Source organism: Dermatophagoides pteronyssinus, unplaced genomic scaffold, assembly GCF_027571235.1.
Source record: "Dermatophagoides pteronyssinus isolate colony J.1.1.1.1 unplaced genomic scaffold, Derpt_VIB-CSIC_2022.12 sq0019, whole genome shotgun sequence".
NCBI lineage: Eukaryota > Metazoa > Arthropoda > Arachnida > Sarcoptiformes > Pyroglyphidae > Dermatophagoides > Dermatophagoides pteronyssinus.
This window is the reverse complement of record NW_027461543.1, coordinates 358,974-383,037: the sequence shown is the minus strand read 5'-3', so window position 1 is coordinate 383,037 and position 24,064 is coordinate 358,974. Positions and strand designations below refer to the sequence as shown.

The 24,064-nt window shown below is 29.3% G+C and overlaps 5 protein-coding genes and 1 long non-coding RNA gene across 9 annotated transcripts; 2 read left to right on the top strand and 4 right to left on the bottom strand.

Annotated features, from left to right (window-relative positions):
• Window positions 1-19: 19 nt before the first annotated feature.
• Window positions 20-1,156, bottom strand: LOC113788556 (uncharacterized). The gene is made up of 2 exons (XM_027338016.2): window positions 626-1,156; window positions 20-565 (listed from the first exon to the last, which is right to left on the bottom strand). Exons 1-2 carry the CDS (start codon window positions 1,037-1,039, stop codon window positions 41-43), a joined length of 939 nt encoding a protein of 312 aa, XP_027193817.2. The 5' UTR covers window positions 1,040-1,156; the 3' UTR covers window positions 20-40.
• A 765-nt stretch (window positions 1,157-1,921) lies between these two features.
• On the bottom strand, window positions 1,922-8,664 carry LOC113788544 (uncharacterized). Its single transcript, XM_075822709.1, has 6 exons — window positions 8,545-8,664; window positions 5,560-6,386; window positions 5,173-5,490; window positions 4,245-5,097; window positions 3,672-4,167; window positions 1,922-3,611 (listed from the first exon to the last, which is right to left on the bottom strand). Exons 2-6 carry the CDS (start codon window positions 6,258-6,260, stop codon window positions 2,500-2,502), a joined length of 3,480 nt encoding a protein of 1,159 aa, XP_075678824.1. The 5' UTR covers window positions 6,261-6,386; window positions 8,545-8,664; the 3' UTR covers window positions 1,922-2,499.
• Window positions 8,665-11,620: 2,956 nt separating this feature from the next.
• On the top strand, window positions 11,621-14,636 carry LOC113788555 (85/88 kDa calcium-independent phospholipase A2-like). The gene is made up of 2 exons (XM_075822711.1): window positions 11,621-12,141; window positions 12,198-14,636. Exons 1-2 carry the CDS (start codon window positions 11,680-11,682, stop codon window positions 14,562-14,564), a joined length of 2,829 nt encoding a protein of 942 aa, XP_075678826.1. The 5' UTR covers window positions 11,621-11,679; the 3' UTR covers window positions 14,565-14,636.
• On the bottom strand, window positions 14,254-16,123 carry LOC142645717 (uncharacterized). Its single transcript, XR_012846781.1, has 4 exons — window positions 15,865-16,123; window positions 15,543-15,807; window positions 15,010-15,450; window positions 14,254-14,814 (listed from the first exon to the last, which is right to left on the bottom strand). It is a non-coding gene; the product is annotated as an uncharacterized LOC142645717 (long non-coding RNA).
• Window positions 16,124-16,346: 223 nt separating this feature from the next.
• Sans (SAM_USH1G_HARP domain-containing protein Sans) lies at window positions 16,347-21,701 on the top strand. 4 transcript variants are annotated; one of them, XM_075822713.1, is made up of 4 exons: window positions 16,347-16,551; window positions 16,616-17,698; window positions 19,347-19,567; window positions 19,630-21,701. In XM_075822713.1, the coding sequence occupies exons 3-4, from the start codon at window positions 19,395-19,397 to the stop codon at window positions 21,632-21,634; spliced, it is 2,178 nt and encodes a 725-aa protein (XP_075678828.1). In that variant the 5' UTR covers window positions 16,347-16,551; window positions 16,616-17,698; window positions 19,347-19,394; the 3' UTR covers window positions 21,635-21,701. The 4 variants fall into 4 exon arrangements, with proteins under 4 accessions (XP_075678828.1, XP_075678829.1, XP_075678831.1 ...); XM_075822714.1 differs by lacking the exons at window positions 16,347-16,551; window positions 16,616-17,698 and adding an exon at window positions 18,444-18,616; XM_075822716.1 differs by lacking the exons at window positions 16,347-16,551; window positions 16,616-17,698 and adding an exon at window positions 18,444-18,624.
• Syngr (synaptogyrin) lies at window positions 21,629-23,480 on the bottom strand. The gene is made up of 4 exons (XM_027338011.2): window positions 23,272-23,480; window positions 23,143-23,207; window positions 22,711-23,082; window positions 21,629-22,634 (listed from the first exon to the last, which is right to left on the bottom strand). Exons 1-4 carry the CDS (start codon window positions 23,318-23,320, stop codon window positions 22,359-22,361), a joined length of 762 nt encoding a protein of 253 aa, XP_027193812.1. The 5' UTR covers window positions 23,321-23,480; the 3' UTR covers window positions 21,629-22,358.
• Window positions 23,481-24,064: the final 584 nt, after the last annotated feature.

Sequence of the window (24,064 nt, the reverse complement as noted above, 5' to 3'; positions counted from 1 at the left end):
TAATATTTTTAAAATTTTAAAATTTCAAAAAAAGGAATATTCAATTTTGTTGTTGTTGTTGTGGTTGAAATGCTGTCTTTCGAATAATCGTATTCAATGTTTGTAAAGGGTTAATTTTTGCTAATTGTTTTTCATTCATAATTTTGTTTCTGTTAACACCACCAACTCCAATATCAGGAGCACCAGCAACAGCATTATCAATATTCGCCATTAAACTTTGATTTAATCGTACAACAATATCATTAATTTTTTTCGATGTCATCGATAAACGATCTTCAATTTCTTTAATTAATTCTTTATTAATTTGCATTTGTTTTACAGTAAATTCAGGTGGCGCTGGTGTTGATTGATTCATTGCCGATGATGATGATTGTGGTTGTGGTGATGGTAGGGTTAATATTGGTCTTGGTAATAATGGCATCTGTGTAACAACCACATCAACCGATTGTAATTGTTGTTGCATCCTGGTGACATTCATCCGTATACGACGTACAGTATATTGCATCTGGCGTATCATGGCGCCCAGAACATAACGTCGCCGTTGTTGTAGATCATGAAATGTTGACTGCCAGGGAATTTAGAAAAAATTTCAATCAAAGAATTTTTCTCAATTTTCAAAACTTACCTGTAATTTTTTATCCAAATCATTCAGGTTGTTCAATAATTGCCCAATGTTATTATCATCTTTGATGTTGTTTTTTGCCACGGATGTTACGGATGCGGATGATGATCGTATAGGACTATTATCCTTATAACGAACATGTTCCATATTTTTTGCCATTAACATTGATGATGGATTTTCTTCATGTTTTTCACGTTGTTGCTGTTGTTTTTGTTGAATAATTTGATTCAAAAGTTGATCCAAATCGCTAAGCATTTGATTTGCATCAACAAATTCATTCATATAATCAAAATCATCATTAATATTTATTGATTTTGAATCAAATTCATCAATAACAGTTGGTTCGAGTGGATTATCACAATGAATTATCATAACCATCGATATTATTATCAATGTAAATACGGTGAACATTTTCATTGTTTTCCAGAATCAAACTATCTATGGCTGTGAAAAGAAAAGATCAAAATCGAATGAATCTTGAATGAGTGATCGATAACGATCGATCGATCGATCGATCGATTGATTGATTAAGGGTAAGATTTTTTTTTCTCAAATAAAAAAAAACTTGATCGATAAGATCAGGGTAACCCTATCGATTGCTTTTTACCTGTTTACGTTTCCGATGATGATCATGATGATTTTGAAAAGGCGAAAAAAAAACCAGTTTTTTTCCTATTCTGACCAACAACAAAAAAAAACCCGACCCGTTATCGATGCTATTGACCTTTATTTCTTGAAGAAAAAAAAACATTCAAATCAAAAGGAAAAAAAAACATTCAGTTTACCTTTGACCTCATTTTACTTTGAAAAAAAAACATTTCAAAAAAACCAATTTTTTTTTCATTCTTAAAATATATTTTTATTTATTATTTATTTCAATCAAATATCGAAATTTGTCAATTTTGGAACAAAAATGAAATGAAATGATGAAAAAAATGAAAAAAATATCGATTTTTAATTAATTTTGGGATTATTTTTTTCTGTAGTATAGTGTGTGTGTTTGTAAGTGTAAAACAAAAATAAGAAAAAAAACAAACAAAAAAAAAGAAATTCAAAAAAAAGATGATGCTATGTATGTATGTATGATAATGATATTTTTCCCTTGAATTCAAATCCAGTGAAAAAAAAACAAGAATTATTCAACAACAAAATGAATGAATGAATGATGTACCGTACTGCTGTGTTAATTATTGATGTTAAGATTTTTGTTTTTTTTGTAATTTTCAAACAATTTCCCAATGGGAAAAATCAAAGAAAATTTTCATCAATAATTTTAGATAGAAATAATCAATCAATCAATCAATCAGTCATCAATCATCATTTTTTATATATGTGCATAATTCCAAAAAAAAAGGGGAAAAAAATAAAAAAAAGTAGTTTTTTACAAATCCAAATTACAAATTAGTTAATTAAATGTGTGTGTAATGGGTTATCTTCAATAATAATAATTATAATAATAATAATCAAATATAATAATAATTATATGTTTTATATGTTTTTTATGTTTTGTAATTTTCATTTTTTTAAAAATAATAATAATAATAATAGAAAAAAAAAGAAGATGCTAATCATTTCATTATATATGGATTATCAATCAATAAAAAATAACAGAGAAAAAAAAACACAAACCACACACACACACACACAAACTTCGAATCAATCACTAATCGATTATCGATCGGTGATTGATTCGGGATGATCGATACACATGTTATATATTAGTAAATGAATGAAAAATTGACAAAAGAAAAGAAAAAAATTATAACAAAAAAAAAAAAAAAAACAGAAAAAAAATGAATGATGATTTCTTTAGTAAAAGATGGATACGGCGCAATTTGAATTTGAAAAAAATTTTCGGTCTTTTTTTTTTGTTTGATTCAATCATTATTACTATTAGAATTATTATTATTATTGGATGTTTCTTCCAATTTTATCCTTTTATTATTGGATGTTTCATTATCATCATCATTTTCAATAACATTGGTTGATGATGATAAATCTCGTTTGATGGCCGTTATTGCTGATGATGATAATGATGATGAAGGTATTGTTGACGCTGTTGCCAATGATGATGATAATGAAGATGATGATGGTGGTAATTGTGCAGAAGATGTAACAACAACAAAAACTGGCATTGGTTTACTATTATTATTACTATTCACTGATGATGATGATAATTCTGTACCATTACCATCATTATTCTGTTGTACAGCTAATAATGCTGCACTTGTTAATAAATCAATTGCAGATCTTGTTGCTCCAGTTGTTGTTGTTGCTGTTGTTGGTTGTTCCAATGTCTTCGCCGTCGTTGTCGATGATAATGAATTTGAGATAGAATTGTTATTGTTGCTGTTAACATTGGCTGTGGCTGTTGATTTTGTAACATTCATACCGGTCGTAATCGTCGTCGTTGATGATTGCGATTGCGGCGGTGGCTGACAAATAACAACACGTGATAAATTCAATTCAGTTAAAGGTTGATTATTATTATTTGATGGTGCCTGAACAATAACCGTAGGTTGTTGTACAATTTTATGCGTTGTTGTTGTTGTTGTAGAAGGCGATGATTGTTGTTGTTGCATTGAATGCATTTCAAATTTATTCTGTAAATTTGTTAATGCAATTGCAGCAGCTGTTGCTGCTGCATTTGCCGATGTTGTTGTTGCTGTTGTTGATGACGATGATGATGATGCTGATGATAATGATGATGTGGATATTGAATTAGATGATACTATCGTTGGTTGTTGTTGTTGTTGTACAACTGTAAACGTAGTCGATGGTAATGATGATGATGATGATAATGATGATGTTGATAATGATGAACGATCCAGAATAACCTTTGTACCATTAGCTAATGTTAATTGTTGATGAATAGGAAATGTTTCAATGTTATTATTATTATTGGTCATCGTCGTTATCACTGTCGATGTTGGTTGTTGTTGTTGTTGTTGAATGATTATTTGTTGTTCATTATTATTGATATTTTCTTCTGTGAAGAGGGAAAAAAACATTTAAAAATGAATTTTTTTTTATTAAACAAAAAACTTACCTGAAATTGAACCAGGACTACCTGGTGCTGAACGACTTGAATAAATTTTATTATTATTACTATTTGTATTAATTAAAAAATTTTCCGTATTAGGTATTGTTAAATAAGCTGGTGTTACTATTGATCCAACATTAAATCCAGTTGATATAATTTCACTTTCAATATTTTCTTGATGTGTTGGTGATGGACTTGGTTCACGTGATAAAGAATCTGGTGTAACTAAACCGGATACATAATGGCCACCTTGATGTGATGGTGATGTTGGTGCTGATCTTGGATGATTACGGCCACCACCACCACTACCACTACCCCCACCGGATGATGGTTGATCACCCAAAGTATTTGGTCGTTGTCTTCTTCGTTTAAATGCCTGTTCAATTAATTTGGTTTCCGATGATGGATCAATACGCCAAAATGAACCTTTTCCCGGTTCAGATTGTGATCGTGGTACTTTTAAAAAATATCGATTCAATGATAGATTATGTCGAATTGAATTCTTTAAACAAAACGAAACAAAACAAAAAATTCAAAATTAATAATCAACCAAAACAAATAAAACTAAACAAAACAAACCTGCCAACCCTTTTCAGCCGTACGATAATATGGATAATTTTTTGTTATGAATGTATAAATTCCACTTAATGTTAATTGTTTATCTATTGCTGATGCAATTGCTTGTACAATTAATTGTGCATATGAATATGGTGGTTTACCATCTTCATCATTACCATTACCAGCACCACTACTTGTATCCATCATTGAATAATGTAATGGTGATTGTGATGGTGTATGAATTATTTGATTTCTATCTTGATTATTATTATTATTCTGTTGTACTGATGATGATGATTTTGTAGCTAAATTTGTTGTTGTTGTTGTTGTTAATATTGTAGCTTGACCATTTTGTTGTTGTTGTTTTAAAAAATTTGATCCATTCGAATGATGATTAATAATTATACTTTGATGCGATGAATTATTCGATATACTTGCTATAATTGGTGTACCATGTTGTTGAGCATATTGTTGTTGTTGTTGTTGATAAGTTGTTGTTGTTCCAGTTTGTTGTTGTTGTTGTGTAGCCGGTGATAAATGAAATACTTTAATATTTTTTATCTGTTGTTGTTGTTGTTGTTGCAATAAATCATTACCACCACTAAATGATGATGATTCTTGATTACCACCTTGATTATTACTACTATTATTACTATTTGATGATGGTTGTTGTTGTTGTTCTTCTTGTTTACAAGACATTGCAGCAGCAGCAGCATATGCAACCATTTTATGAAATTCTTCAGATTTATGTATCTGATTATTATTCGATGATGATGATGATGTTTGATTATTATTATTCTGATGATGATGTTGATTACCAAAACGAAATCTTATTGAATTTGATCTTGGACTTGCTGGACATGAATTTGCAGCACTAAAAAACAAAAGATAAAATTTCCCAGAAATTAATTTTACGAAAAACTTTTTTTTTGTAACACTAATTATTTACCTAATTGTACCGGTTGGTGATGGTATTGGACTAACAAAATCTGAATTATTTGATAAATTTGTTGCTATTTCCGGAATGTTTACTTTTAATGGACTATAATATTTTGATGATTGACCATTACTATTTGTTGTTGTTGTCGTTGATGATGTTAACATTATTGATTTATTATTATTATTTTGATGATGATGATTATCATCATTTAGACAATCTTTTTCCATATTATGATGACGATGATTATGATTATGATGATGATGTTTACTTTCAATTAATGATTGAAATTCTAGCCGTATATTGGTTGATGGAAAACGAAATACACAGCTAAATTTTTAAGAGAAAAACATGACATCAATTAGAAAACATTCGAATCAAATAAAGAGAATAACATACGTTGGAGGTAGTTTATATGGTGGTGAACCACGTCGTTGAAATATACCATCAATAAATACACCATTTTTACCTTTACAGGTAAGAAAAAAATTCGATGATGATGATTCAAAATAAATTTCCAAATGTCTACGGCTAATAAAATTTGAATGTCCCATATTAACATCAACTTTACCACGTGAACTATCACGACCAATTATTGTTCGATTTCCACGAATCAAATATTCAAAACCACGTGCTTCTAATTTAGCCATCGGTATTTGTCTGGATTGTATAAATTTTTGACCGGTATTATTTGTATCATTATCATTCATTGAATTGTTTTGATTATTTCTATTTATCATTGACCAATTTATTGATGGTTGTGTTGATGATGGTGATGCAGGTGCTGAACGTAATGATAATAATACATGTGCATCATATGCATCTGATGCTGATATATTTGTTGTTGTTGTTGTTGAATGATTATTATTATTTTTCATCGATGATAATGGTGATGAACGATCATTATTTTGGTGGTGATGATTATCATTAGATAATTCATATTTGATTGATGAATTATTATTATTATTAAACGTTGTTGTTGTCGATGTTTCAGCCATATCTGTTTCGGTTATAGATTTATTCAATGTTGAAAAATTCGAATGTTGTTCAATTGAATGATGATGGTTGCTGTTGTTGTTATTATTTGTCAAAATTGGCATTCTTTTTTTTCAAACCATCATTTTTGTTGTTCTGTTGATCATTTTCCACACAAACAAAATTTTCAAGAAAAAAAATTTCAGTCAGAATTTCCAAAAAAAACCAAAAAAAGAAGATTCATAATTCATCTAAAAAGACGGACAGGATGAAGAGGAAGAGGAGGGGGAAAGATAAACAAAAAAAATTCATTCATAAATAACGTTATCAAAATTTTAATCAAAATTAATTAACAAAAAACCAGAAAAAAACGTGGATTCAATCTCATAAGACACAACACAGGATCATAATCATCATCATCATTAACCACCAAAAACAACAAAAACAAAAATTTATTACCATCAAAAAAAACAAAATATAAAAAGATGTTTGGATTGGATGGCATTGAACATCATTTGATAATGATGATGATAGCAATGATTTTTTCTCTCTCTCTCTTTTCTTACATCAAATAACAACAACAACAACAACAAAAACAAAATTTTTTTTTCCACAGAAAAAAAAGCCAAGAAGATGGAAAAAAAAGATGTTTTTCTCTCGATGTGTGTGTGTGTGTGAGAATCATAATCATAAACACAAACACAAAAACATTCAATTCAATTCACACATTGCTAATGTATGTTTTTTTTTCTGGTTAAAATAAATGATGACGACAATGATGTTGTTGTTGATGATGGAATTCAAAATTTGAAAAGAAATCTTTCATTCAAAACAATTTCGTCATTTTGTATTCCATTTTTCTCTCTCTCACACAGGAATCATCATCAGAATCCCAACAAATCAAAAACAGAAAAAAAAATCACCGTAAATCAATTACATACCATTATTATATTGATGACAAAAACATCAAGAATCAATGTTTTTATTAGGAGCGGTGGTGGGAGGGGGGAATAACAAAAATTACAGAACCAAAAAAAAAACTGAGAAAACCAAAACTGAAAATTCCAGAATCAAGAAGAAGAAAAAAAATTCACCACCAAAAACACACAGCTCACAAATAGGACAAAAATTATAGGATTCCAAACCAAACTAAACAAAAACAAACAACCAAACCAAAACAACCAAGAGAGAGAGAGAGGAAAAATCGTCATTCGTTGTTGTTGCAGCAGGCCGCTGTTGTTGTTGTTATTGTTTGGATCTGGTGTTTACTTTTTTTTTTTGTTTTTGTTTTCATTTTTTCTTGTTGTTGTTGTTGTTTTCATTTCTCGCCTTTCAAAACTACCTCTTCTTCTTCTTCATCTTCTTCATATTCCACCACTACTATAAATGCATGCTTCTTTTTTTCATAACCAGACATGAAACAAACAACAAAAAAAAACGTTATCGTCGTTTATAAACAACAACATTTTTTGGGGGGAGGATAGGGGGATTCAAGAAGGAAAGAAAAAAACGCCGCCATAATAAACACCACATATATATCCACAAGGAGTAGTAGTGGTAGAAATTCCAGAAAAAAAAATAATGGTAGTGATAGTGGTGAAGAAGGAAATGAATATATTCAATGATGGAAGATAAATAGTAGTAGCATTGATAATAGTAAGAATCCTATATATGTATATCTATATAGACAATCCACCACTACCCCCTTACTATATTGGAAAAATAATAATGAAAACATCAATCGCTAATGATGATGATAATGATGATATACAATGTGTTTTTCTGTTTTGCCTTGGAAAAAAACTTACAAAAATCCTGACATCAAACAAATCAGACAAAAATGATGATCACCCAGTAATCTATTTTATTGTAAAGAAAGAATGAAAACCATCATATAGACAAACACACACAGACAGAGAGATATCATATATACAGGGTGTATTGTATGTTTTTTTGGATGAAAATACCGTTTTTTTTTATTCTATCAACCAAAACAAAACATAGAAATAGAAACATAGTTTCCAAGGAAATATGCCGGTTAGTTCCTGTTGTTGTTGTTGTTATTAACCACATATTTACCACTACCATAAATCATCAGATAAAATAATAACATTCCGGTCGAATAATATTAATTTTTTTTTAAAAAACCTAAGAAAAAAACCACATAAAGGTAACAACAACAACAGAAAATCATTTCATCAAAACAACACACACCTATAAACAAAAAAAAAAAGGAGATAAACAAACAAACAACATTGGGATCCCAAAAACATATTGATATTTTTGTGATTGGCGCCAGCAATCCAGGCGTCTTTCCTAATCAAAAAAAGTCTATATAAATATGCTCTACATACATATAATAATAACATTCGATATGGAAAGTTTTTTTTCTTGGTTTAAACAACTTACCATTTTAAAAAACGATTATTTAAGGATGAACATTGATTTCTGGAATAGATTATATAAAGTTTTTTCTCAATAATAATAATAATAATTTCACCAAAAACAACATACACACAAACAAAAACACAGAAAGAGAAATAATCCAATCAATCAATCAATCAAAAATACATAAGAAAAAGATATTGATTTGTTTATCATTATCATCACACACATACACATTCAATTTGATTTAACAAACAAAACAAAATAAAATGGCTGGCTTTTTCCATTTTTTTCTTTCTGTTATTATTGTTGTTGATTAGCACAGAGAAACAAACAAACAAAAAAGATGATTTTCCACGGAATTTTTATTTTTATTTTTTTTTGAGACAAAATGGATTTGGACCCCAAGAAAGATCGAAGAAACGAGAAAAACAAAACCGAAAAATTCACTGATGATGATGATGATGAAAAAATTCGAATCATAAATAAGTTTGGATCGAACAAAAACCAAAAACGTTCGATTTATAATTGTTGTTTGTTGATTTTGTCGAGGTTTTCTTTTCTCGCGGATTGCCAGCCTGCAAAAAAAAGATGGTGTGCTTTTTCTCCCATTCATTCATTCATTCATTCAAAGAAAGCAAACATTCAGTGTTTGCAATTTAATGCTGTTTGGATATTTGTTTGTTGTTGATGATGATGATGATGAAAAATAACAACAATAACAAAAACAACAACAACAACAACAAAAATCCAATGTTGTCGATCAGATCTCGGTGTGTTTACAACTAGGTCGGATAGAGATGGATGGATAGTGTGAGTTTTCTCTCTCTCTCTCCCCTCAATGTTGTTGTTGATATTTCAAAAGTGGTGGTGTTTTTGTTGATGATGGTAGTGGTTGTTGATATTTTTCTGACGAGGAAAACAAAATGTTTTTCTTTTTGGTGAAGAATATAGCAAAAGAATGATTTTTTTTGGGTTCTCGAATACGATTCCTTCCCCCTCCAAAAAAAGAATGATTCTTTCGTTTTTGGATGAAAGAGATGAAAGGATAGTGTTGTTGTTGTTGTTTTGTTTGGTTGTTGTTGTTTTTGGCAAAAGAAAAAGAAGCAAAGAAAAAAAAAACACTAAAGTCATCACACATACACCAAAACGAATGGAAAAAAAAACAGCATGGAATTTTTTTTTTTTTTTGTGCTCATCATCAATCGTTGATCAAAGGTACTGTGGTCACAATTGAAAAACGTAGAAAAAAGTTTCAAATGAAAAAACATACATTTTAATGCTTATGATAATCATATGTTTTGTCATAGTGGCATGTTTGAATGTATGAAACGATCGACAAAATATAATCAATTATGACAATAACCTGATCGATAACGTTTTACGTTTTGTTATTTTTTTTCACTTTTTATTTTGTTTTTGTTGTTGTTGTTATGCCGCCCATCATCATCATCATTCGAAATAGTCATGCGCAATTTTTATTTTTTTCATAATAAAAACAAAAACAACAGCAACAAACAACAACCGGTATATTCCAGTGATGTAAGAGTGGGAGAGACAGAGAGAATATCGGGGGACAGGGATGATGATAATAATGGTAGTGGCAAAACATAAGGCTATGGTCCCGATATTACGACGGACCCAAAAATGTTTGCGAACTTGGTATGAAAACAGAATGGTGGTCCCATCATATTTGAAATAACACTATTTTTACATTATTTTGTATCATGTTCAGTAGAAATAGCAGGAAATGTTAGCTGAATTCGAATCAACATATCACATCGCATCACACGTTGTGAATTCGAATGTTCGAACATTGTTTTTTTTTCTTATTTAAACCGGTCAACATCGGATCAATCGTTGTTCATTTTCTATATTGAAAACAGACTTCGAAGAAGTGATTTCTGTTTGAAAATAAAATGTCCTGGGTCACAAAACAATCTACATTTTGGCAAATTTTCAACTGCAAGAAGTGAAACTTTCTACGTTTTTTACTCTATGATTCAAAAAATCTTTCGATGATTGAACAGTTTTTTTGGAATGAGTAATAAATCCAACCATCATCAACATCTTTAATCAAGTTAATAGACATCATTTATAACACCAGCATGTATTTTATAAATTTTATTAATCATTAAAAAAATGTTTTTTGTGTATACAAAAAAAAATAAAGTTCATTTCAATCATGTTTATTTTCTTTTATTCTTAAAATTTCAACAATTCCTTCAGAAATTTTCATTTTTATTTCAGTCAATTCTTCAATGGAAAATGTTTCCCAAACATCTTCATATGATTCAATGAATTTTAACATTTGTTCGGATTTTCTTTTTGTATGATTTTTAGCTGTTGTTTGGGCTTGTTGGGTTAAGATATCATCCTGATCCGCATCCATGCTTTTTCTTTTTTTCGATTTTGCCCTTGTCGATGTCGACGATGGACGATTCGTTGATGCTGTTTGTGGCGTAAACATTATATCATCGGGCGATGATGGTAATCGATTTTCATCATAATTTTTTCGTAAAAATTGTAAAGCCGAATAGTATTTCCATTGAACTTCAATATTATGACCATATGGTTTATTGATATTATTTTTATAAATTCGACGAAAAATAGTCATTAATGATGTCCAAGTAGATTTAATCGAATGAACGGTTTCATCATCGGATTGTCCGGTAACTTCTAAACTGACCGCTACCCATTCATCATATTTTTTTCTTATTTTCAATTCATTTTGTAAACTAAAATCCCATAAAATTGGTCGTTTTTGTACGGCTAAAATCAATGAATATTTGTCAATGCTCATCATCAAGGAAAACAGTGAAAAATGAATCAAAAAAAACACACAGAATTTTTCAAATTTTTGAAAAACTGCAAACTTTTTTTAACGAATCTGGCAGACTTTTATATGCATCCAACAATGCAATTGTTTTGTTTTGGTTCGTGAGTCTGTTGTTGAGTATATCGCATTATTGAGACCGTAGCCCTAACGTCTAACAAAAATGGTGTCCAGTGGTAGTGGTATTTGCCAAAAGGAATTTCCATCTCCAAAAGATGGCAACACCTGGATCAGGGAAAAAATTTAATTTGAAAAAAAATCCATATAAATTGAAAACATTTTTCGATTGAAATCAATCTTGGGTTAAAAAAAAAAAATAAACCATGTCCTGGCTACCAAGATTTGTACGTGATTATCAATGGCAAAATCTAACCATTCTACAACAATATGGTCCAATGATTTTGATTGAACATCATCAACCATTACAACAGCAACAACAATCAACACTTCAGCAGCCACTTCATCAAATCAAAGAACCAATTTTTGATATTATCTATCAAATGAATCCATCAGCAACAACAACAACAACAACAACAACAACATTGGGGTTAATAAATACAACTACTACTAATGTAATTAATAATAATCAAGATGTAAATATATTATGGCAAACTAATAATCGAAATGATGCAATTGAAAGATTTAATTATTTAGAACGAATATTGAATGTTACATTTAGTAAATCAATGTTAACAAAAACACGTTGTATTCGTTTTATAATGAATCAATTGATACCATTAATGATTGATCATCCAAATTGGCTTGATATTCATATTGCAGCATTTGTAAGTGTATAATGAGTGTTAATTTTTTTCTGAAAATAATTTTTTTTAACCCTTAGTTTGGTCTAACGGATTATTTTAAAAAATATTCATTCACACCGAATCAAATTAATATACAACGTGAACCAGATAATTTTACACCATTACATTTAGCAATAATGCGTCAATATGATTCAATTGTTGATCGAATCGTTCAGAATAAACCGGATTTAACATGTATGGATTTTGAAGGAAATACCCCACTGCATTTAGCCGCAATGTTACCAAATAATTTAAAAATATTTAAAATAACAACATCATTGCTGCAATCATTATCGACAACGATTGAATATAAAAATTATGTTTTACAATTAAAAAATCGTTCCGGACTAACACCAATCGATATAATTGCTAGGAATGTGCGTAAAGATTATTTTGTACACCTAATGAAACAGATAGGGTTAACAGCACGAATGTTGACAATAATTATTGTTCGTTCGGAAAGTGATCATCAATTTTTGAAAATGGTTGATAATGAAAAAATAATTCCATTCACTGATTCCGATATATCGGATATAGATTTTCAACGTATTGATTTAGGTGGTTGTCCATTACATTGGATAACACGTGCTGAGACGATGAAAAAATTCCTACTAAATTTTCATCTGGAAACAATAAATTTCCGTCAAGAAACACCATTAATAATGGCTATAAAAACAAATAATTTTAATTGTTCATTATGTTTATTGTTGAATGATGCTAATCCAAATCATTCAGATTTAAATGGTGATTTAACACTTCATCATGCTGTACGTTTATCCAATCAATTATTAGTAAAATTATTATTAATATTTGATGCTAATATTAGCCATCGTAATCAAACGGAACAATTAGATCCATATCAATTGGCAACAAAACGACAAGATCAACAAATGGTTATATTATTAGATTCATATATGGAAGCTCGACAACAATCAATTATTATTGATGATGATGATGATAATGATCAAAATTCAATTAGAAATTTAACAATGGATGTTGAACAACAAAAATGTTGTCATTATTTGAATATATCGAAAAAGAATCGTAAAGGGTTAATTGATCAATCAACATCACCAGGAAAGAAAAAGAAGGGAAAAAAATCCCGATTAATTTGTTTTGATGGTGGTGGTATTAAAGGGTTATTTACAATACAAATATTGATTGAATTGGAAAAATGTTTGATTCAAAAACAACAACAACGTAATCGACAACAGCAAAAACCTGGTCAACCTGGACAGAAAAAACCGGGAAAGTTGGGACAAAAACCGGAAAAAAAATTATCCGATTATTTTGATTGGATTGCCGGCACAAGTACCGGTTCGATAATTGCCTATTGGTTTTCACAACGTAAATCATTAACCGGTTTACGTTTACTATATTTTCATTTTAAAGATAATGTTTTTCATGGTAACCGGCCATATTCTACTGAAAAATTAGAAACATTATTAAAAACTAAATTAAGCGAAGCAAATAATATTAATCAAACTGTTGGTGATATATGGAATGAATCCGGTAAACATTTGATCATTTCAGCAAGTCGTGTTGATTGTTTTCCACCACGTTTACAATTATTCTGTAGCCATCATCGTTTTACTGGATCCAAAAATAAAATCCTAATATGGCAAGCATTACGTGCATCATCTGCTGCACCGACATATTTTCAACATTATCTACCATATATTGATGGTGGACTTATGTCAAATAATCCAACCTTGGATGCCTTGACCGAATATTTTCGTTATCAACAACATGGTGGTCAGGAAAACCTAGACATGGTATTATCAATTGGTTGTGGTTTTCTGCAACAAAATGAAATGAAAAAAAATTTCTCTGCTGCATTTGATAAATTTAATTATTTTCTTGATTTTCGTTCATTTGTAAATGATTTTTCATATCGTTTACATCATCATCAACCATGGACATATGGTAATGAATTAGCATCACATATGAAAAGTCAGGTAACGAATTGTAATGATCATATTGTATTACGTTCACTAACATGGTGTTCATGTTTAAATATTACATTCGGTCGACTAAATACATTATTATCGAAAAAAATACCATTAGATGAATCACGTAATGATGAATTAATATTAGGTTTATGGGATGTTAAATTATTTTTATTTAAACAATTAAATTATTTTAATAAAATTATTGATATTTTATTATTGGATGATGATGATGATGATGAACAAAATCAAGATAAAGATCAACAAGAGGATCAACAAGATGATGATTATCAAGATTTAAATATTGATAAAATTCTACAACAACAGCAACAACAACAAGAGCCAAAGCAGCAAGAACCAGAACCAAAGCAGCAAGAACCAGAACCAATGCAGCAACAACAAACTTTAGGCCAATATGATGATGATAATGATATATTTCATGATACACATAATTAAAAATTTTTTCATAATCTTTGATTTGAAATCAAAAATTAATAATAATAATAAAGTAACTGTTTTGAATTATGAGAGCATATCGTGTTAATTTTGCGGGCGTATTACTTCTTTTTTTGGATGATGATGATGATTCTTTTCTGATGTGAAAACGGAAAAACAAAAAAACAAAAAGAAGAAAAAAAGCTTTTGGCTCCTAATCTGAATGAATTGAATGAAGGTTCTGGTTGTTTATTGAAGCGTGTCAATATAGCTTAAAAAAGAAATGAAAAGAAAAAAAATTATTATTATTATCATCATTGATCTTAATGATAAGAAGATTTTTAAAATTTTCATTAAATAATGACATATATGAAACTATTTTAACCATATCCACACACACAATAAGATTAAAATAGAAATTTTTTTTTGATTCGATTATCAAAGAAAATGGCCATGATTTGTTTACCTTGTTTCGAAAGGATTAAATGTCCAGGATTCCAATCAATTTTTGTTGAAAGAATCTTTTCTTCTTCATGTCTTGTCTGTTGAAAATTTTATTGCCGATTTTTTCTCTTCCTTCCTTGACCTACTCTTTCATAAAACGGTCGATGAATATTTATTATTGAATTCGAAAAAAAGAAAAACCGGATCGACGATTGTATCCGGGTATTTGTTTTTTTTGTAGTTGTTGTTGTTTGCAAGTAATACCCGACCAGTCGATTGTTTGTCCATTCATATTTTCGGATAAATATCCGTATAATTTTTCTTCTGTTTGTTTGTTTGAAAACGGATTTTATCAAGAAAATAGTCCCAATATTTTATGGTTATTCATTATGAATCTAATGGACCATAACCATAACCATAACCATGATGATGATTTTACAAAACTGGAGTGGAAAATTGTTTGCTTTCATTTTGGCAACAAAAAAAAGAAAAGAAGAAAAAATTCAGTGAAAATTGAAAAAAAAATCAACAAAGTTTTCAAACACACAAACTTACTCACGTGATATGATCTGATTTTCTTGGAAATGGATTTTTTTCATCACAACAAAAAAAAATTCCCAAACAGAATTTGTACTATTTTGATGGGGGAGGGAGGTGATGAGAAAAACAATTTTTACGTTGAGAAAATGTTTTCAACAATCAATGATGATAATGTTCATGGGAAAAAACGTCGTATATCGTCGTTTTTCTGGATTTATTTTTGTTCTTTTGGTAGTATTTTTTCTTCGGTTATTTTGGAAAATTTATCGTTCACTCCTGTCTAATTATATCAAATCTATTTTATTTTATTTGAATTTTATTGAGATTAATTACATACCATGGTGCCGAAACAAAACAAACCAACAAAGATTTATGACTTGAACAAACAAAAAACAAAGATCTATGACAATACGAATTACGAACAGAAACAAACAAAGATCCTCCAATATTGTCCATCATCATTATCACCAATGCAAAACAAAAATCATCAAGAAGTTTCAAAGTTTCGAGGTTTCAAAGTTTCAATCAATCATCAAAAATCACAAAAAAAAAGATTCGAATTCGAATCTTTTCGACATTCGAAATGACAACAACAAAAAAAATGTGATTCATTCATAAATATCGTTTTCGAAAGAAAAAACGTTCGATCGAACGTTTTTTTTTTTGTTGTTGTTCTAATCGATCATCATTATCATCGTTCGGTAATTATGGTTATCTTTTGTTTTTTTTTTTGAAAAAAAATTTCATTTTTAAAAACTAAAGATAATTAAAATTATGATGATGATGATGACAAATTTAGAATAAAGTTTCTTTTTTTTAAAAATGATAATAATAATTTTCGCTTCGTTTGTTTTTAACAATGTGATCATTACTGAACGAAAGAAAATGAAGAAAAAACTAACTAAATTGGATCAACGATCATTCGGATGATATATGTCATCATCATCATGCGATATTTTGTCCATATATAAAGATATAAAGACAAAGATGAATTTCAAGATTTTCTCTCAAAGCTTTCTCTCAGGTAAATGTTTTCTCTTTCTCTATTGCAACCTCGAATCTACCATTGTGTACCACACTATTCACAGCAAATTTGGCCAAAGCTTTGATCATTCATATCAGTTGCTTGTTAGTGAATGGCTCGATAACATTTACCGTGTGCAACCGATTGAACTGAGTGAAAAAAACCGGGTGATTGAAAATCGATCGATCAATCGACAACAAACAACATCGAACAACAAACCAAAAAAGATTTCAACATCTTTATCAAGTGTCTGTGTGTTTTGTTTTGTTTTTCAACAACAACAAAATCGATCAATCGATTGATTGATTTTTTGGACATAAATTTTCAACAACAACAAATCAAAATTAAAATTCAACCACAACCATCAAGTGTCCGGTTCAGAAAAATTTTTTACGAAAAGAAAATAATAATATTCATCACAATCAACAATCGAAAAAACAAAATATCCCGGATGTTTGTGTGGCTACATTTTATTCATTTTATTCATTCATTCTTGAATGGTGACAAAAACAGGATTTACATTTTTTCATCATCATCATAAAAAAAGTGATTCGAAGATTTTTTTATTATTCAGTCTTTTCGGTTGAAATAATTTTTCTTGTTTCATTAACAACGTGTACAACGACAAATAACATCAGCATATTATTAAAGTGTGTGTGTGTGTTTGAAATACAAATTATTATGGGTGATTGTGAACAAACACATCACCTGGACATCATCATCTTTGGTCTATGATTTTTCAACGTTTATAGTGGATGTTTTAAAATAAAGCTAATGGTAAACACCCATTATCATCATTATTTGAAATGATATGGTCGAATGATTTCATCATGGTTGGTGCTTTTGTCTGGTATTAAGGCTACCAAACATAGCAACGAACACAAAGCATTGACAACCCAAAGTGAGATCATCCAAATCATCAAAAACCAAATGTTTCATGTAGCATCAGCATCAATTTTTATAAAGTTTTTTTTAGTTTCTAAAATTGAATTTTAGTTTTTTTCCAACAAAAAAACAAACTCAAAGAATTCATGTTTTTTTGTTCGTGAAGTATCATCATCTTTGTGATTTTTTGTGAAAATTTCAATTTCGAAAGGAAAAATAACCAAAAAAAAAAAAAAAACATCATTCAAAGAAAACCAAAAAGGTAAGAAATAGTTTCCGGAAAGTGAATTTTCATTTCGACAATAATTTCCCGTTGTTTTTTTTCATTTTGCCGAAACTTTTCTTTAATTTTTCTTTCAATTTTATTTTTTATTTCCATTTTTATTGATCATCATCATCAAAATGGAAATGTGTAAAAAAGAAAATTATTATTTCAGGCATAATATTAAATGTTTGTTTGAAAATCACTATAATAATAATAATAATAATAATCTTTTAGAAAATGTGTTTTCGTTTGCTAACAAAACCATGATCTCTTCAAAGAAGATGATGATCATCATCAACAGTTTGGTTTTTTTTGGTGAATGGTGATTATTCGATGTTTTCGTGATATCCAATGATCATCATTCATCATCATCATCATTTTTAAACATCTTTTACATTTACATTTCGATTGTGTGTGTGTCGGTGTGTTTAAAATTAATATATTCTGAACCAAATTGATTTGAATTGAATTGAATGTTGCCAAACCGACCGACCAACCAGTCAAACAAACAATGATGATGATCATGATGATCATCAACGGATTTAGACATGGACATTTTTTTAAAGAAAAAAAAAGATGAGATCCACGGATGCTACAATCGGTTATTTTTTTCAATTAAATCATCATTATGATGATGATGATGATGATATACCTGCATTGTATGAAGAAAAAATTCAGCGAAAAAAAATATCGAAATTTTCTATACACGCGAAACAATCTGAACAGAAAAATAAAAACCAATCGAAATTGGTTATATGTATAGAGAGAGATAGAGATAGTCAGTGAAAGAAATAAATAGAAAATCTATTAATAGAGATCTAAATTAGATTTTCAATCATTCATCACAATCACAATCACCCGAACCATAAAGTGATCGTCGTACATCATCGACTTATCGCGATTCGAAGATTCAAAGTTAAAAAGTTGAAAAGAAAGAAAGAAATATAATTTTCCAATCTCAATTGATTTGTTTTTTTTTGTTTTTACAACAAAAAAAAACAAAATTTTTATTGCATTTTTCATCATTGGAAATTATTTTGTCCTTTTTTGCTGTTGTTGTTTATTATTCAACGACAATTTAGTTTCAAAAAAATATTTGTCTGAAATGATCAAAATATATGGAATTGATTGATTGATTGATGGATGGATGGATGGATGGATGAAAGATTGAATGAGACGAAAGAAATCTTAATTTCAACGGAAAAATAGACAGAAACAAAAAAAAAAACAATCATTTTTCATTCTAATTTCTTCGCTGTCTTCTTCTTCTGATTACCATCGATCGATCAATCGATCGATCGATGGAAAAAATGAAAAAATTCCAATGGATTTATCCATCATTTAAGTCATGAATGAAATGAAAAATGAAAAAACAAATTTTTTTGTTTTTTGTTTTGGCTATGAATGATTTATAATCACCATTTTTGGCGAATAGCTTAGTTTTTCGTTTGTTTGTTCCAGGAACATGAAAAATGTTATGTTTCAAACTTGACACTAGAATAATGCTTTTGACCTGTTGTTGAATGACTATCATTGTAAATGTTAAAAAAATATATAATTAATATTTACCTGAGCTAAAATCATGATGATTACTTATCTTATCTCATTTTGTTTGTTGAAATGTTTTTTTTCATTTTTGAAACAGGCACAAATATATTTCCAAAAGTGGTTAAAATCTGACTGACAACACAATATGGAAACATCAGCCGAACGATTAAGACAGGCTGTTCGTGATGGTTATCTAGAAATATTACGTAATGCAACACGTAAAGAATGTAATCATCCGGATGATGATGGTATGACTGCAACACATTGGGCATCATATAGTGGACAATTAAATGCATTACGTATTATTGTTGGTCGAGGGTTAGTATAACAGGTGATATTGAGAGTTTTTTTTTCAATTTTTTTTTTTGTATTTCTTACAGTGGTGATCCTGAAAAATGTGATAATTTTGGTAATACAGCATTACATTGGGCTGCACAAAATGGCCATATAAAATGTGTTTCATTTTTAATATCATTCGGTGTTAATTTATGGTCAATGGATAATGAATATCATACGGCTAAAGAAGTAGCCGCCCTAAATAATCGTAATCAAATTGTTGATCTTATTGATCATGTTGTTGCACAACAAAGTGCATTAAATTCTCGTACTGTAATACGATTGAAAGAGAAGGCACGAATCGATGCAGAAAAACGTATAAAATTATTTCGAAAATTACAACAAAAAACTATACGACAAGCGGAAAAAGATGAACGTAAAAAAAGAGAGAAAAATTTTTTAATGAAAAGAAATCTTTGCCTAATCAATACAAACAAAGCTGGATCGACAACAATCATCGATAATAATGATCAACAAACATATGATGAATTATTTAATATTTATGATACATTAGATATGGCAACAAAGAATGCCATTACACGAAGTCAATTACATAATGTTGGTGGTGGTAATTCAAATGTTGTGCCGAAATTTTCCGATCTTGTCAATGGTAATAGTGTTGGTGGTGGTAGTATAAAATCATCCGTTGGTACTAAAATGCCGAAAATTTTATCAGGTGTTTCTCGTAAAGTATTGACAAGAAAACTTAATAATTCTACCGATACGATTAAATCAAATTCAACATATTCAACTATTGCTGATGGAACATGTCGTTCAACACAATCAATGATGGTTGGCATACGTCGTGATGATCATATTGTTTATGTACCAAAATTTAATTCATTGAGCGTAAATGATCTACTTGCAGCAACTGGGAAAAAATCAAATGATCAACGAAAAGAAAAAGATGATGATAAGGATACTGTTAATGAGGATTGTTCAAACAACAATAATTATTCACGATTACCATTGAAAGATGTTTTCGATGATAATAATCGTCAATTTCAATCACAACAACAACAAAGAACGATATCATCGACTATTCAAAGGCGATCAACAACATCGAATAAATTAACTAGCACATTCAATCGAAATAACATTAAAACAACGTTGAAAAATAAATTATTAAAATTGAATCGATTAGGTAATGATCGATCATCTCCTTCATCAACAATTATCGATTCGAAAACAAAACTAATTCGAGCACGATCGGAACCGGATTTTCTTCAAATCAATTCATTGTTAGATAAAATTGATCATGTTGATGATGATGATGATAAAATCGATATGATGGGAACAACAACAAGTAGCATATTTGAACGACCTGGATTCGGTTCGGTATCATTTCGTGGAAAATTTACACCCGATTTAATGTTTTCAACAACCACAACAAATCAATACGATGATGATGATGATAATGATAACAATGGTAACGAATCCGATGATTCTGGCCAAGATCATAATAGTAATGGTAGTAATAGTACAGGTGGTTTAAATCATCAAGATATTGATAAAAATAATGACATAATTGATTGTGATTTGATAAAAAATAATCCATCAATCGTTCAAACATGGCCTGAACGTGATAGTATAACAAGCGATAGTATTGGTAGTGCCGGAAGTCTTGTACATACAGATATTATTGATTTTTCCGATATTGATTATATTGATGATCATATTGTTGTTATCGATAATGATGATAATATTAATAATAATATTGATCGTGGTCATGAAAAATTATCTTCATCATCATCAATGAATGGTTCGGAAAAAACAACAATATCCGTATTATTATTTTTATATGCCAATGATTTAAAAGATTATTATGAAATATTTGAAAATGAACAAATCGATATCGATACATTGATGATGTTGGAAGAATCAGATTTAAAAAGTTTAGGTATACCATTTGGACCAAGAAAAAAACTGATGACAGCCATTAATCAACGTCGAAAAATATTATCAAATCATCATCATCATCATCATCAGAATAATAATTACAAACATAATAATAATGATGAATTTGATGTATTTGAAACAAGATTATAAGATTTTAATTTATAATTTTAATTTTATTTTTGAACAGAAAAAAATGAAACTTTTGTTTTCAAAATGAGCACTATTTGCAAATACCGTGTATTTAATTTTGTTTGTTTGAATGTTTTTATCTTTTTTTATTTTCTCCAAAAAAAAAACAAACAATAACAACAACGGAGGCACACATTTTATTTTTTTTTTCGGAAATCATTCATCTATGAGCTATTCAAATATGTTGTACACGATAATCTTAATAGTAATGGATTATAATGAATGTTATGATGAGTAATGAAAATGGAATGAAATGAATGAATTACTGATGTGGATGATGATAACGATGATGATATGGAACATACCATGCCTATATAGAGATTATTATATAAATAAGAATCAGAATTATTATTTCATCTAGAAGAAGAGAGATGTCATCATTATAGATAAGGTAAGATGTTTTGTGATATAATTTGTTGCCGGGTGTGGGCTATTTGATTGATTTGTTTTGGTTTTTTTGTCACTATTATTTCAAAAATCAATCAAGGTTGTGTGTGTTTGTGTTTGTGTGTCTATGAGAGACTATATTTGCAAAATGAATATTTTGTTTGTTTGTTTGTTTGTTTGTTCATATTTGTAATGTAAAATAGAAAAAAATCAACATGATGAAGATGTGATGATGATGATGATAAACTAATAAAAGTAAAGCTGGATCCATTAATTTTTTTTCTTATTAATTATTCATTCAATACGATGGTTGTTGATAATTAACATTTGCTTCTTGTGTAGCCATTGCCGTGAATGGATTTGAATGATAATTTGGATCTTCATCCGTTGCTGATGCATATTGTTGATAATTATTATTATCTTGTATTTGTTGTTGTTGGCCATATTCATTTGTTGTATAACCGGGTTGTTGTTGTTGATTTGCATTCAAAACGGATGGATCAAAACCGCTTGTAAATTCAGTCATATCGGCTCCTTGTTGCCAACGTTGGTATGCTAAAAATGCACAACCACCCTATTTTGAAAAAAAATCAAAATTTTTAAAAAAAAAATCGCAATGAAAAAACCAAAAAAAAAAAACATCATCATACCCAAGTGAGAATAGAGAAAAATGAAAAAACAATAGCCGCTCGACAATTATTAATACCATTACCAAGATATGGATAATCAGCTTTACCCCATGTAATAGCCAAATAACCAAAAACAATTAGATAAAGTATTGACCATGCAGCGGAGAAACCAACATCACCAAGCACTGCACGACGACGTAATTTAATACTGGACAGATTTTGAAATATTGCTTCCAATGCTAAAAATGCTGTTGCAGCTAAAAACCCGATAAAACCGATTGTTGAACCAAAACGACATGCAGCATTATTATTATTATAAAGACAATATTCTTTACGGCCTTTTTTATGCCATGCATTGAATGAAATACAACACCAAACAATTATTGAACATAACTAGAAAATTACAAAAAGTCAAAAATCAAAAATCAATCAAAAATTCAAAAAAACATTTACCCAACAAAGAAATCTCAATATAACTTGTGGTCGTGTAATATATGTTATTGGATCAAATCGGGCGCCTAATTGCAGAATTGCAGAATTATGATTAGTAAAAGAAAATGAAACAAACGAAAAAATTCTTACCCGTTTTACCCGCACCAAATGCTACATTATTGTTCATCATACTGTTCATCGTTCGGTGATTATTTATTGAATTTTTGAAAAAGAATTAAAAATTCTCAAATGAAAAAAACAACAACAACGATTTAATTCTGGGATTGAAAGATGATGATGTTTATTTTCGATTTTTCATCTATGGGCCATTTCCAAATCAAACAAGATGAAAAGAAAAAAAACCAAATCAAGATGCTCAACGGTCACAGATTTCCAACTCAATATATATAGTTACGGGTGGTGGTTTTTTTCAAGCAAAACAAAACAGAATCCAGAATCTATATACAATGTGGTGAATGTCGAAACAAACAAAAAAAAAATGTAAATAAAAGCGATTCTAGAAAGCAAGAATAGATTCTTGTTTTGCTTTTTTTCGTATATAGCAGAATTCTAAGGACACAAAAACAAATTCTCGGCCCAGAAAAAAAATCAATCAACCAACGGACAATCGGCATTTTCAATATAACTCGAAAACACGGACGGATATTTACACATTTGACATCCTTGTGACTATATAAATAGATGACAAATGAGGGTGAAAATAGCCGCGCATATATCAAATGAATTCGATTTGGTTTTATAAAAGAAAAAAATCAATTTTATTTTTTTTATTTTTTTCTTTAAAAGCTTGTGAAAAATCAATCAATCAATCAAATAATGATAAATTAAAGACCGGAGGGAAGGGGAAAAAAATATCACAGAAATGAATGCAATGACCAATGAATGATGAATTCCCCAAAAATATCATCGTCCAATCCGAATC